We start from the raw sequence: 15,532 nt of genomic DNA, 5'->3' as shown, positions 1-15,532 counted from the left end.
GTGTTCCCTCAATGTCAGGTGTTAATTGCAGCTTGCCGTCCATTTCCTGTTGCTAACAATCCTTCAGCTCTACCATCTCCTACCTCCTCTCTCTCTTCCAGTCAGTGACTCTTCTTGCCTGTTCACTCACTGCCAGGCCCTGAATGCCAGCTGCTGTACTAGACCACTGTACCTTTCAAGGTCCTGTACTATAAGATTAAACATACTTTATTTTTTGTGTTTGTTTGCTTTTTATGTTTTATTTGTGTGAAAAGTATTATAAACCTATTAAGTACAATACTTTTTAGCTGATAGTGTGAGTTGGGTACCTAGGCCAACTTTATTGGACTTACAAACAAATTGGATTTACAAATGCACTCTGGGAATGGAAGGAACTCTTTGGTATGTATGGGATTTACTACTCAAAAGAACTTCCAAATATAGAAAGTGATCTCTGGAGATTGGAATATGACATGCCACAAAACCCTCTAACATGAAAATCACTCCCCCAAATGAAACAATTTTAAGGAAAAGTAGACAAAAATAGATTATTTGGATAATTGATAACTCTGTTCATGGTAACAAGAAAGAAAGACTAACTTTTTAGTCTTTCAGTTAGGAGCTCCAACTCCTGACTCAGTGAGTTGATGTCATAGGAAACACAAGTGTAGCAAATTACACTTAAATGTTTCCAATGTGGGACTTTCCTGGTAATCCAGTAGTTACAAATCCACTTTCCAGTGCAGGAGACTTGGATTCAATCCCTGGTCAAGGCACTGAGACCCCATATGCCCAGGGGGTAACTAAGCCCACGTGTTGCAATTACAGAGTCCACATGCCTCAACCAAGACCTGATATGGCCAAAAATAAATGTTTCCAAGGAGTCATCACCTGGCTGCTTTTAATAAGCTATATAATTAATGTTTATAAGATTAAAATTCAAAGCATTTACTCAATAAATTCCAACTAAATAATGCTATTTTCCCTAGCAAAGGATTCAGAACAAAACACTCCTTTTCACGTCAAATTTATCTATCTTCTGGTATTAGGGCAGTATATTGTCTTTCCACCAATCAACTAATCCCACGTTTTAAAAAACGAAGGGATTTCCCTGGTGGCACAGTGGATGGGAGTCCACCCGCCAGTGCAGGGAACACAGGTCTGACCCCTGGTCTGGGGGGATCCCACATGCCTCGGAGAAACCGGGCCCATGCACCACAAGCACTGAGCCCATGCTCTAGCGCCCACAAGTCACAACTACTGAGTCCACACACTGCAACTCCTGACGCTTGTGCACTTAGAGCCTGTGCAAGAGGCCGTACAAAAGAAGCCACCAAAACGAGAAGCCCGTGAGCCAAAACCAGAGAGCAGCCCCTGTTCACTGCAACTAGAGACAGCCTGAATAGAGCAACAGAGATCCAGCACAGCCAAAACTAAATAAACAAAAGGAAGGGAGGAATCAAAAAAATACTCAGGAAAAAAAAAATGAAATTTTGCATGTGCCACAGCCTTGGAGTCAAACCAAAGATGTGGAATTTTTGTCCACATAATTCCCCATTGCATAAACAAACAACATGGAGCGTGAGAAGACGCTCTGCAATCAATTCCAGAAAACCGAAGTATAAAATATACTGAAGTATAAAATATATTGGTGTGAGTCTATACTGTGAACAACCAGTGGCATGGGTGGTGAAGGTGGCTGGACAAGGCTCAAATAATGAAAAAGCATTACTTTACAGCTCCCAGAGACTCAATGGCACTTTACTAGATCAGTCAGTGGCATAGTGAAGCATTCTGCTGTATAAAACTCAGTGAAGAAATAGTGTGCAACAGACACAATGTATTAGCCAAGTTATACATATATCACTAATAGGATAATATCATGCTAGAAACCTATGGGAACTGTCTAATACCTGCTGCTGCTGCTGCTAAGTCGCTTCAGTCGTGTCCGACTCTGGGTGACCCCATAGACTGCAGCCCACCAGGCTCCCCCGTCCCTGGGATTCTCCAGGCAAGAACACTGGAGTGGGCTGCCATTTCCTTCTCCAATGCACGAAAGTGAAAAGTGAAAGTGAAGTCACTCAGTCGTGTCTGACTCCTAGTGACCCCATGGACTGCAGCCTATCAGGCTCCTCCGTTCATGGGATTTTCCAGGCAAGAGTACTGGAGTGGGGTGCCACTGCCTTCTCCAGTCTAATACCTAGTTCATGTGAAAACCCTACAAAATAAAAGTCACTCTGAAGCTACAGTTTTCTGGTACAAATCTCTCAGGATTTCTTCTCATGTGTGTAAAGCTTCTTTAAGTGATGAGACAGTGGCTTGCCTGGACTAAATATATTATCAAACAGCATGTGTGCAAATACACAGAACTACAAATATGCCTAGATGAAAGATTCAAAGAATAAGGCTGCTGATCTAAAGGACTTTCCCACCTAAGAGTCCTGCGTCCATAACCTAAGACCCAAGATAACTCAAGATCATTCTTGTCAATATCAATGAATCCAAAGTGGAATAAACAAAACAAGGTACATTAGGAGATTATTTTATTTGCAAAGACTGTACAGGGAAAACTTCACATGCTTTACTTTCCAGGTAACTCTAAATGTAAGGAATGACACAGCGTCAGAAACAGAAGACAAAGAGAGGGAAGAAGCAGGACATGGTGAAATAGATGTAAACAGGTAAAGCAAAGTTAGAAGCCATGGCATAAACTCAACAGTGACAATAACAGAGAAATTCCAGGGTTATTCTGGAGGTTATCATTTGCACCAAAATACACAGATGGTTGCTGTTGTTTAGCTGCTAAGTCATGTCCAACTTTTTGCAACCCCATGGACTGTAGCCCACCAGGTTCCTCTGCCCATGGGATTCTCCAGGCAAGACTACTAGAGTGGGTTGCCATTTCCTCCTCCAGGGAAGCTTCCCGACCCAGGGATTAAACCCATGTGTCCTGCATTGGCAGGAGAATTCTTTATCACTGAGCCACCAAGAAAGCCCTAAAATACACAGGGGAAATTCAATTATTTTTAATTTGTTATTATAGGGTAAAATAAATTACAGCATTATTTTCATTTTACTCATATTGTGGTTCTGATCATGTTTATGACTCAGTTTCAGATTCTTGGAAAGAGAGCTGATTCTCTTAACTAAGTAAGAACATTTTAAGAAGTATAACTTGTAAATAAATTTTAAAAAGCAACTATAAAGTGGTGGAAAGGAATCTGTTGTATAAGTTAGGCAATAAGAAAAGAAAGCATCACAAAAATATGAAGCTGCAAACTCCCTTTCAGGAAAAGCCGTAGGTAAGTAATCACTGACATACAACATGACTAGTCAATGTCTTGGATAAAATACAATTATTTACAAGTTACGATTTATATAAAATGAACCAAGAGCAATATCATTTGAATCAATGCTTACCATAATTTGCAATTAAATGGATAGCTCGATGATGCCCCATCTCCTGGAGGATCTGTAAAAGGTCACCGATGGTCTTGTTTTTCTGAGCCCAGGACCAAAGCAATTCTCTTGTTCCACTTTTACCTTGGTCTACGTATTTTTCAATGTGACGAACATCCAGCCAGCTGCTTGAAAGCCGCTCCGCTGTGGAAATTGTAATAGGAAGAACCAAAGAATAATTTACTTTCATTGGTATGTTTTATTACCTTTTATTTACATTTACGTTTTGAACTAATTTTAGCACGTACTCCTTTAACTTCCCCTAATGTTAAGAACTTACATAACCACAGTCAGACCCAGTGGTTACTAAGCTGCAAGTGCAAGTGAAAAGTCACTCAATCATGTCCAGCTCTTTGCGACCCCATGGACTATACAGTCCATGGAATTCTCCAGGCCAGAATACTGGAGTGGGTAGCCTTTCCCTTCTCCAGGGGATCGTCCCAACCCAGGGATCGATCCCAGGTCTTGTGCATTGCAGCAGATTCTTTACCAGCTGAGCCACAAGGGAAGCCTAAGCTGCAAACCTCATTCTATTTTCACCCATTTTTTTATTGATGTCTTTTTTCTGTTCTAAGATCCTATCCAGTTTCTCACATTTCAATTACTCGTTATTTCTCCCTGGCTTCCCTGGTGGCTCAGAGGTTAAAGCGTCTGCCTCCAATGGGGGAGACCCGGGTTTGATCCCTGGGTAGGGAAGATCCCCGGGGGAAGGAAATGGTAACCCACTCCAGTACTCTTGCCTGGAGAATCCCATGGATGGAGGAGCCTGGTAGGCTACAGTCCATGGGGTCACAAAGAGTCGGACATGACTGAGCGACTTCACTTCACTTCACTTCACTTCTCCTTAATTTCCACTAATCTGATGTTCCTCAATCTTTCCTTGTTTTTCAGACAGTGAAATCCTTGTATCCTTCTCTGTGCATAATATCAAGAGGTTCGTGATGCCCATGTCTTATTACTGCCTATGTTAATCTTGATCCCCTGGCTAAGGTAGTGTCTGCAGGTTTCTCCACTATAAAATTATTATTAATTATTTTAAACTAATAACTATGTTGGGGGAGATACTGGAGACTATGGAAATATCTTGCTTCTCAGATTTTGCCTACAAATATTTGCAACTACAGTGGTTCTTATTAATCATAATCATTACTGCAGGATTTGCTTAATGGTCTTCTTCTATTTCATTCTTTTCCATCTATGTTCATTAACTGGTAATTCTGTAAGAAAGTGTTGTTTCTTCTTCTCCATTTGTTTAGGTAATTAATTTATCAATGTGGCCTCATGAATATTTATTTTATTCTACAAGTTAAAATCCAATACTATCATTATTTATTTTGCTGCTACAATTGCTCCAGCTTTGTCCATTCAGTTTGGCTTCTGTATTCTTCTGACAAGCCCTGTCATTTTTGGAACAGTTCCTTATTTTCTGGCTATACAAGTTGCTCCAGGTTCATTCTGCATTTTTTCTCCTCGTCTTCAATATAATTACTTTTCCCAAGAGTCCCGGTTCCTTTTCTTGGATAATGGTGCTTAGAAAGCAAGAACTAGATGCTAGAGGTATTCCCTGTTGCTAGGAAAGTTATGACCAACCTAGACAGCATATTAAAAAGCAGAGACATTACTTTGTCAACAAAGGTCCGTCTAGTCAGGGCTATGGTTTTTCCAGTGGTCATGTATGGATGTGAGAGTTGGACTCTAAAGAAAGTTGAGTGCCGAAGAATTGATGGTTTTGAACTGTGGTGTTGGAGAAGACTCTTGAGAGTCCTTTGGACTGCAAGGGGATCCAACCAGTCCATCCTAAAGGAGATCAGTCCTGGATGTTCATTGGAAGGACTGATGTTGAAGCTGAAACTCCAATACTTTGGCTACCTGATGCAAAGAGCTGACTCATTGGAAAAGACCCTGATGCTGGGAAAGATTGAGGGCAGGAGGAGAAAGGGGACCACAGAGGATAAGATGGCTGGATGGCATCACCGACTCACTGGACATGGGTTTGGGTGGAATCCAGGAGTTGGTGATGGACAGGGAGGCCTGGCATGCCGCAGTTCACGGGGTCGCAAAGAGTCAGACACGACTGAGTGACTGAACTGAACTGAACTGAGGTCCTCCAAGCAGACAGAGCTGGGAAACACATACATGTAGGTTCTCTCACCCATACATCTGTATTTTTCTATAGGTACACATATGAAAAGCCACGATTTTCTACTGATTCCTTTGATCCAAGTCAGTACCATATGGCACATTTTAGTCTTGTCTCGTGTATAGTTTCATTCTCACACAGTAAGAAACTGCTCTCATTATCTACAATATATTTACTGTTTGTTTCCTTCTACCATGTACATAAAGTACTTTCAGAATGGCTAACCCAAATCCCTGTGAGGAACAGACTAACTAACCAAATTACAGCATCTGTGTACACTTGTTTTTGTCCTCAGCCTGAGTATTCTGGGAAGAGCGTGTTTTCCAAGGTTACTTAGGTTAGTTCTTTTCTTTCTCATTTTCTTCAGTGTGGTCACTGATAATATATTACTAGTTCGGTTCATTTGTTGAAACTTTTATGAAATGCTGTTTTAAATTTTTATTCTAGATTGTCTTGCTGAACATGTTTGAACAATTAAAAGTTATCTGGGTAGGGTCTAAGTAGGGTCAGGGAAATATGTTCTGCTGGATAATAGGATTTAAATTACTCTAAAACAGTCTCTATGACTTTTTTAGGGTCCCCTATAAATATCTTAAATGAAAGTATATGATTTTTTTAAAAAAAAGTTTTATTAGAGTATAGTTGATTTAGTATGACTTTTTATGGCACTGTGAGATAAGAGGATTCTTTGAGTAAAAAATTATACAAACTTTCCACATAAATTCCAAATTTTAAAGTGTATTTTAAGGCAAAGGAGTGGGGAAATCAAGCAAATTACAGATGGAAAGGTAGCTTTCTCATCCCTGGGACGGTACTCACAGGTTAGTCCAACCATCTTGAGTACTAAAATGAACGATGTGTTTTAGGGCCAGTGATGGTAATAGCAGCAACCCTTCATACCTTTATCCTCCAGAGAGTCTTAAAACTCCAGGAAGTCAGATACAGGTCTATAGGTCAAAATCCAGCTGCCACCTGAAAGTGGTCATGGGGAACCCCAACACCTCACCATGACTGGCTGTGGGAATCAGCCCCCTCTCCCTCTGACACACACAAATTTGGAAGCTGCCCTCCAGTAGTAACAGAGGCAACCTCACTTAAGGACTCACTTAGCCACCAAAGACGTTCTCCAAAGGCTAATGTCCTTTTAAAAGGTGAACAGGCTCTCAGCTCTGACCAGAGCAATAAGCCTAAGGTGACTATCTTTTTGTTCAGTCTGCTTCAGACTCCACAGGTTTTAAAATTTTCTTAAGGAACTATGGGGTCGCAAAGAGTTGGACACAACTGAGCGACTGAAATGAACCGACTGAGCACCAGTTACAGTATTTGAATCAAGACATCAGAAAGGTAAATATCTTCTGTTTACTATGGCATCCCTCCCCCCATGTTTTCAGTCTGACACGGGTTTGCAGGACTATTAATTTCCTTCAGTTTTATGTTTCTGCTGAGATTATAAGTAAATCCTGAAAGTTGAAAGAGATCACAATATGATACCACTGTGCTGTGCTAAGTCACTTCAGTTGTGTCTGACTCCTTGGGACCCCATGGACTGTAGCCCACCAGGCTTTTCTGTCCACGAGATTCTCCAGGCAAGAATACTGGAGTGGGTTGCCACCCGCTCCTCCAGGGGATCCTCCTGACCCAGCGTCTCTTATGCCTCCTGCGCTGGCAGGCGGGTTTGTTACCACTAGTGCCACATGGGAAGCCCTAAATGATACCACTGCTATCCCTCTTCCTGAGAAAACAAAGCAGATTTGGTAGATAGTCCTAGTACCCACCAGTACTTCCAGCTTCAATCTCATCAGAGGATAAGATTTTCCTGCTCTAGGTTGGTGGTTATGCCTATGTGTCTCTTCCAGCCAGAAACACCAATGAGCCAGGGTGCAATTCTCCAGGCTCCCATCCCTGCCACAGCAACAGTAGAAGCACATGTCAAGAAAGGAGTGCCCAGAGATGCCGCACCACCACAATGGACACTGGCTGTCCCGGACTCTCAGTGCTCCTCCCACAAGCAAACAGGAAGTTTCTCTAAGGTTAGGTTAACCACTGAGATTTAGCTGCTGTGCTTTTTTTTTTTTAAACTGCAGTATAATTTAGACTAACCCAACTAATACATACAAAGTTCTTATCTTGAATGTTTTATTTCAGTTACATCTTATACCCGAAATTAGTGAAAGGAAGTGAGTACAGGAAGTGAGTACAATCAAACAAGGGAAGATAACGTTGAAACATTCAATCTGAATGCATGCATGCTTTGGCTTAAGTGGTGGGGTGGGAGGGGAAGAGTTACTACAAAATATCTAACATCATTCATTTGGTTAGAACGTCTTGCCCTTCTTCCATATTTTAGGTTCTGGCAGTAACATCTTCATTTCACGTCTCTTTGAACAGATGATGTCTCATGAAGAAGCAAGGACTAACCAAATGCCAATATATGTTTGAGACAAAATATCACTAAAAAAAAAATAGAAAGGTACCTGCAAAGCAAAATATTTGGTAAGATATGCTAATTCTATTTTAATGTATTTTTAGATGATGTCATTTGTCTATTTGATTGAGACACAATTTTATGAACATTTGTGGTTCAGTCACTAAGTCATGTCCAACTGTAACCCCATGGACTGCAGCACACCAGGCTTCCCTGTGCTTCACTGTCTCCTGGAGTTTGCTCAAACTCATGTCCATTGAGTCAGTGATGCCAACCAGCCATCTCATCCTCTGTAGCCCCCTCTCTTCTTGCCCTCAATCCTTCCAGCATTAGGGTCTTTTCCAATGAGTCAGTTCATCAGGTGGCGAAAGTACTGGAGCTTCAGCATCAGTCTTTCCAGTGAATATTCAGGTTGATTTCCTATAGGACTGACTGGTTTGATCTCCTCACTGTCCAAGGGACTCTCAACAGTCTTCTCCAGTATCACAATTAGAAAGCATTGATTCTTTGGTGCTCAGCCTTCTTTATGGTCCAACTCTCACATCTCACAACTCACTCATCACATGAACACTCCAACTCTTTCTAAAAGTTCCTAGAAGTAATACCACAAATCAGTGTCATTCAAACATCTGATGAGCATCTACTGACTGTTAGCAATGCAGTAAATGCACATAGCAAGTGTGAGTGGAGCGTGAAGACAGGTCCCTAACTAAAGATGGGGCATCGTGGGCTCCCTTGAGGAGTGCTTTCCAGAGCCTGAGTCAAAATCAAAACTTTGAGTGTTTCTAAAGAGACGCCAATTCCTAAGGAATAACTGGATAGAGTATACTACTCTGGAGAGAAAAAAAAAAAAAATCACTCAAGTTCCAATTTGAAAACAAGACAAAAGAATGATCTCTGAGCCCCATGGTCTATACCCTCTTTTCACGAGAAAAGTCACCAGTCCAGACATCATTGTGGCCCAGTGAATATATGTAGGAACACGTGGGTTTAGTGACGGATCTGCCACCAACCTACAGTTCAACTCCAGACAAGTCACAGTCTCATTGAGCAATCTCAAATTTCTCATCAGTTAATATCCTTTGACAAACAGTCCCTCCCAAAAACAGATACCACATTTGGTTGCCCTTCACTGGCCTGCTGATTTTCAAAAATTATTTTTATGTATTCATTTGGCTACACGTAATCTTAACTGTAGCAGGATCTTCAGTCTTCGTTGCATGTGGGATGCAAACTCTTAGTTGTGGCACAGGGGATCTAGTTCCCTGGCCAGGGATCAAACCCAGGTCCTCTGCTTTGGGAGCATGGTAACTTAGCCTCTGGACCACCAGGGAAGTCCCTGGCCTGCCTTATATAAGTACGGACTTTAAAACACTTTCAGTCTTAAAACATTTCCCAGTCTCAAAATTAACATTCCAAAAAGGGAATGCTAAATATCAAATTTCAGCAAAAGGAAAGTTTAGATTTCCACTTTGTCTATTAGTAAATCAACCAGCTAACGTTCATAGGAATTAGGCATAATGCACCAAGTGTGGTTTAGTCTCTGTCACTATCTGACTCTTATGACCCCCATGGACTGCAGCCCACCAGGCTCCTCTGTCCACGGGACTCTCCAGGCAAGAATACTGGAGTGGGTTGCCATTCTCTTTTCCAGGAGATCTTCCTGACCCAGGGATCGAGCCCAGGTCTGCTGCATTGTAGGCAGTCTCCTTACTGACTGAGCCACCAGGGAAGCCTCTAAGGTACCATAAAAATTAACAATATTTATATACCATACAGCAGGACTTTATTTTTCCTTAATAAAACAGTTCTCTTTCCACTTCAACTGTGTGAGGTAAGACCCACACATAACTTCTCAGGGGTGAAGAAAGAAGATGCCCGTGTTGGTTGCCACAGCCAGGGAAGGAAGCAAGAGGCCATGGGACATCAGCTCACTTTGCAACAGTTGGGGGGTTAAGGCCTCTCAGATGGAGAACTGCTCCAGAAATGAAGAAAAGGACGTGAGGGGCCAAGAGGAGACCAGTATGCTTGCAGGAGAGGATTCACGTTAAAGAGAGGGTGAGCAAGCTCAATGAAGTCCATGTTACCTTCGTAGGAATGTGGTTAGCACATAGTCCACATCCAGGGCATATTTGCTGAATGACAGACAGAGGCCCTGAGTGTCAGCGTAACTTAAAACTTTATCCTGAAAGTAAATGGGATAAATCTAAGATTCCTGAGGAGGTGATGAGGAGATGAAAGCTTTAGTTTTCAGAAGACCCATCTGGTAGCAATAGCAGCAGGAGTCTTATAGACAGTGAAAGTGAAGTTGCTCAGTCGTATCCAACTCTTCGTGACCTCATGGGCTGTAGCCTACCAGGCTCCTCAGTCCATGGAATTTTCTAGGCAAGAGTCCTGGAGTGGGTTGCCATTTCCTTCTCCAGGGGGTCTTCCCAACCCAGGGATCGAACCCGGGTCTCCTGCACTGCGGGCAGACGCTTTACTGTCTGAGCCACCAGGGAAGCCCATATGGTGCCATAGACAGTATTTGCACATAAAAAGGTATAAACTTTTTATAGCTCACAATTCTCACAGTAGGAAAGCAACAGTTTATAACTATTAAGGAAATCTGGAGTTAACTTTTCAAGTTCCAGGGCATGTCAGCTTTCCCACATAATTCTATTACCCATTTTTCTTTCTGTTAATTTCTGAATTTCCTTTTTAAAAGTGCAAGAGGCCATGATTCCCTTGAGATTTAGCTGGAGGGTGAATGAACAGATGCCAAATGTGCTGAGGTTCTTACAGTTCCCTAACCCTGACCTGGGGCAAAGGTTTCTGAGTTTGCATTAAGTCTAGGGAAAGCTAAAGGTGTTTTTCTAACAGTAAATAGTTGACAGTGTTGAAACTGACTCAGCTCAGTGAAAATGGATCCTGAAAGCATGTGTAGCTTCCAGGACTGGAAATGAAATGTATTCTCTTTCTGTAACTGGTGATTCATGGCATAACCTTAATAGCTTTTCTCCAGTGATGACACATTGGGAATAGAAACACTACTAAAAGAATATTATTAGCGTCCATAAAATGCATAATTCATTTAAATCAAATTCTGCAAGACAACATTAATTTGATGTGACAGGAATACAAATTCTTTTTTTTTAATTAATTAATTTTTTAAAAACCTTTTTATTTTGTATAGGGGACTGACTCCATGGTGGCTGAGGTGGCAAAGAATCTGCCTGCAATGCAGGCAACCTAAATTCAATCTGTGGATGGGGAAGATTACCTGGAGAAGGGAATGGCAACTCACTCTGGTATTCTTGGCTCGAGAATTTCATGGACAGAGGAGCCTGTCAGGCTACAGTCCATGGGGTCTCAAAGAGTCGGACAACTAAACAACTATACTTTTTCATAGCCTATTAATGATGTTGTAATAGTTTCAGGTAAAAAGCGAAGGGACTCAGACATACATATACATGTACCCAAGAATACAAATTCTTGATTCCTGTTATGTTCTTCAATACGCAAAGTCTTCTCTAGTCCTTCCTTACTTGTTCCAGAACATAGAAATTTATTTATTTAAACAGTCCTAAACAAAGAGTGAGTTTCTCAATGACCATAGTGTTGTGAAAGTGAAAAGCATTCTAAATAAAAGATATATTTGGAAAAATATGCTGTAGTTAAACACTGTTTTAAATCATTTTTTGGAAGGCATTTTTTTTTTGGTTGAAAGTCATCTTGGCATAATATAAGCCAAAAAGTACTTGAGAAGTCCAGAAAGAAATTAATCTGAAAATACTGATAGCTTAATTATTCAGTGCTCAAAGGTCGCCGGGGCTCTGTTTTGAGAGGGCAGAACTATCTAGGAGTGCTAACCGCTGGGGAATTCAGCTGCAGAAATCACTCTCCACATGCAAATTTGTCTCTGAAGGGGTTTTTTAGAATAACGCAACATACCCTATTTGGAATCTTTGTATTTGCATATAACCACATGCCAAAACCCCTAGGAAATTATCTACATTCTTGCAAAGTTTGTTTTGAGATAACAAAATGGAAAAGGAAAAGATGTCTTTTTTCTTTTTTTCCCACTAGCACACAAACAAATTAGGCAAAAAAAAAAAAAAAAAAACCTTTAAGATTGAAATAATATTTTTAATTCCCCCAAAAAGCAAAACAAAACTCAAAAGCGTTAAGTGAGCGCGACTCCCCTTACCAGACCATAGCATTAACACCCACTAACTCATACATTTTACAAGAAACAATACTTGTCCATACCTAAGCTTACGTGTACTTTTTATTCCCTACCTGAGTAGGACTCATATTTCATAAATGGGAAGGCCTATGCACGAGGGAGCCTTCCATCTGTCTTGATCTCTCAATCCCTGACCCAGGGAAGGATCTAACATTAGTGACTTCGGGGAGATAACTGAAGAACATTTCACCTTCAACAGCAGTGTTTCTGTCTGGAACTCAGAAGCTGTGTCCTTCCACACTCAGGTAATGATCAGTACAATTTTTCTATACTTCCTTCTTGTTAAAATTTATAGATCTATGTTGGTCTGTTGTCTATGTTAAATTTGAAAATCCTTACAAGCAGGGACCATGGCATTGTATCTAGTATAATGCTTTTTTTAAGATTCTGCCCAACAAGGTTTTGGATGTTTAACAGACATTCTTTAATTCATTCAATCAACAGGTATTTACTGAAATGTCTTCTCTATACCAGGTACAATATTAGATGCTCGAGAAGTAAGCAGGAAACAAAGCAAACAAAAAATCCCTGCCCTCATAAAGCTTATTTCTAGATGGACAGTAAACAAAGAAATGTATGTATGTATATGCATATATATAAAGTATACAAGGAATGATAAGTGATATAGAGAAAAATAGAGCAGTAAAGGAGCATAAGGGAGCATGTATGAATTTTAAAAGCATAGTCAGTGTACATAATAGTTCATCAAAATCCATGAAGGATGTGAAGAAGGAAGACTCAAGGCTACCTATAGGAAAAAAATTCTTGAATGTCCATGGAGGCCAATTAATCTGGAGTTGAGCGATTAAGAAGAAGGAAATGAGAAAAGCAATGTAGGGCTTTGGTGTTTACTGTGAGATGGGACTTCCCAGGTGGCACTAGTGGTAAAGAACTTGCTGCCAATGGAGGAGACATTCGAGATGTGGATTCAGTCCCTGGGTTGGGAAGAACCCTTGGAGGAGGGCATGGCAACCCACTCCAGTATTCTTGCCCAGAAAATCCCATGGACAGGGAAGCCTAGCAGGTTACAGTCCATAGGGTCGCACAGAGTTGGACACCACTAAAGCAACTTAGCATGCATGCATGCTAAGGCAAGCCTAACATGAGATGGGAAGCTACTGGAGGGTTCTTAATAAGATAATGGTATAAGACACTTTGGGCTTCCCTGGTGGCTCAGCGGTAAAGAATCCACCTGCAATGCAGGAGCCATAGGATATGCAGGTTCCATCCCTGGGTCAGGAAGATCCCCTGGAGGAGGGCATGGCAACCCACTCCAGTATTCTTGCCTGGAGAATCCCCATGGACAAAGGAGCCTGGCGGGCTACAGTCCACAGGGTCATAAAAAGTCAGTCATGACTGAAATGTCTTAGCGCCGCGCACACACACACACACACACACACACACACAAGACAGTTCACACTTTTAACAGGCTTACTGGCTGCCGTGTTGAAAAGAAACTCAAGGGGCTTCCCTGGTGGCACAGTGGATAAGGATCCACCTGCCAATGCAGGGGATTTGGGTTTGATCCTGATCTGGAAAGATTCTACATACCTTGGAGCAGCTAAGCCCACATGCCACAACTATTGAAGCCTGTGTTCCACAGTCCATGAGCTGAGCTGCGACTGCTGAGCTCGCAAGCTGCAATGACTGAAGCCCAGGCAGAACCTGTGCTCCGCAACAAAAGAGGCCACCACAATGAGAAGCCGGCGCACCACAGCAAAGAGCAGTTCCCACTTGTCGCAACTCTAGAAACGTAGCACAGCCAAAAATAAGTAAATAATTAATTGATTTTTTAAAAGAAACAAAGAAAGAAACTCGAGGTGAGGCAGGGTGACTGACTAGGAGCCCAACTAGGAAACTGCTGAATTATCCAGGTGAGATCTGATGGTGGTTTGCCCCAGGATGGCTGTGGTGGCAGAGATAATAAGAAGCGGTCAGATTATTAGATAGATCCTGAAGGCACAGTCAATGGCATTTACTGAGAGACAGGAAGTGGTTTGTGAGAGAAAGCAAGAAGTCAGAGGAGACTAAACTTTTGGCCAGAACAAAGAAGGATGGGGATGACATTGAGATGGGGAGAAACTCTGAAGGAGTGGAACACTTCTGGACTGTTATGGTGGAGAAGACTGTCAAGTAGCCAAATGGATGGATGGTGCTGAGTTCAAGATAGAGACCCCGGCGAGAGATCTGGGAGCTATCAGCACATAGATGGTACTGACAAAGACAGTGGGTAGGATAGATAAACAGCAGAGAAGAGGCCCATGGACTGATCCCAGTGGTATTCTAAGAGATCAGGACAGAGCATACGAGGTAAGAAGAGAAGGAAGAGAGTGTAGTGTTCTAGAAGTAAAGTAAAGCTTTCAGAAGCAAGGAATGATCAAATGTGTCAAGTAAGATGAAGACTGAGAACTGACCGTTGGATTTAGCCACAGTGACCTTGGACAAGGGAAATGTCAATGCAGCAGTAGGGTAGGGCAGTGAATTAAAGGAGGATGGAGAAACTGGAGTATAAAGAGCCCTTTTGAGGAATTTTACCATAAAGGCGAACAGAGAAAGAGGTGGCAACTTAAAAGTCTGATCTAGACAGAACCCTGTAAGATGTGAGAAATGATATAGTGGACAAAGAACATGGGTTCTACTCCACCTTCAGGGAGGGAAGCTTAACTCTATGTCTTAAGTTGGGCCACACAGTGACTTCCTTCCCAAGAGCATAACATGGAAAGCGGGTGCGGCAGGGTGATTTCACAGTGTCGAAACCTGACAGACTCTACTCCAGCCATGGTTAACATCCACAGTGATCAGTCCTGTAAACAGTGTGTTCCCCTGATATGATGTAATAAAAATGGCACTCTGCCTCTTGTGGTCTGCTCTCCCCCGAAATCCACAATCTCAGTCTAGTCATGAGAACAATATCAGACAAATCTTAGTTGAGGGACATTCTTCAAAACAGTAGACCAGCCCTGATCAGTAGTGACCAGTACTCCTCAAAACTGTCAAGGTCATCAAAAACTAGAAAAGTCTGAAAAATTATCACTGCCAAAAGCCTCCAAAGGATACACGATAACCAAATGAAATGTGATATACTGGGTGGGATTCTGGAAAACAGAAGAGACTTTAGGTAAAAATGAAGGAAATCTGAAAAAAGTATGAATGCAATTGAATAATAGTGTATCAATAGTGGAACAAATGTACCTTACTAATGTCAGGTGCTAATAACAGGGGAAACTGAGTGCAGAGTATACGGGAAGGACGGAGTATATGAGGACTCTTTGTCCTATCTTCTAAACTTTTCTGTAAACTC

At 41.7% G+C, this 15,532-nt stretch overlaps 1 protein-coding gene across 1 annotated transcript in view; it reads right to left on the bottom strand.

Annotated features, from left to right (window-relative positions):
• Positions 1–15,532, bottom strand: part of IRAK3 (interleukin 1 receptor associated kinase 3) — a 66,546-nt gene that overhangs the window by 45,407 nt on the left and 5,607 nt on the right. The window contains exon 2 of the mRNA XM_070370549.1: positions 3,400–3,582. Within this exon, the coding sequence (XP_070226650.1) occupies positions 3,400–3,582 (183 nt within the window). The remainder of the gene's footprint in view (positions 1–3,399; positions 3,583–15,532) is intronic.

The sequence above is a fragment of the Bos mutus genome, chromosome 5 (genome assembly GCF_027580195.1).
Source record: "Bos mutus isolate GX-2022 chromosome 5, NWIPB_WYAK_1.1, whole genome shotgun sequence".
Lineage (NCBI taxonomy): Eukaryota > Metazoa > Chordata > Mammalia > Artiodactyla > Bovidae > Bos > Bos mutus.
Note: the sequence above shows the minus strand (reverse complement) of the source record. Positions and strands in the feature narration are given on the sequence as shown.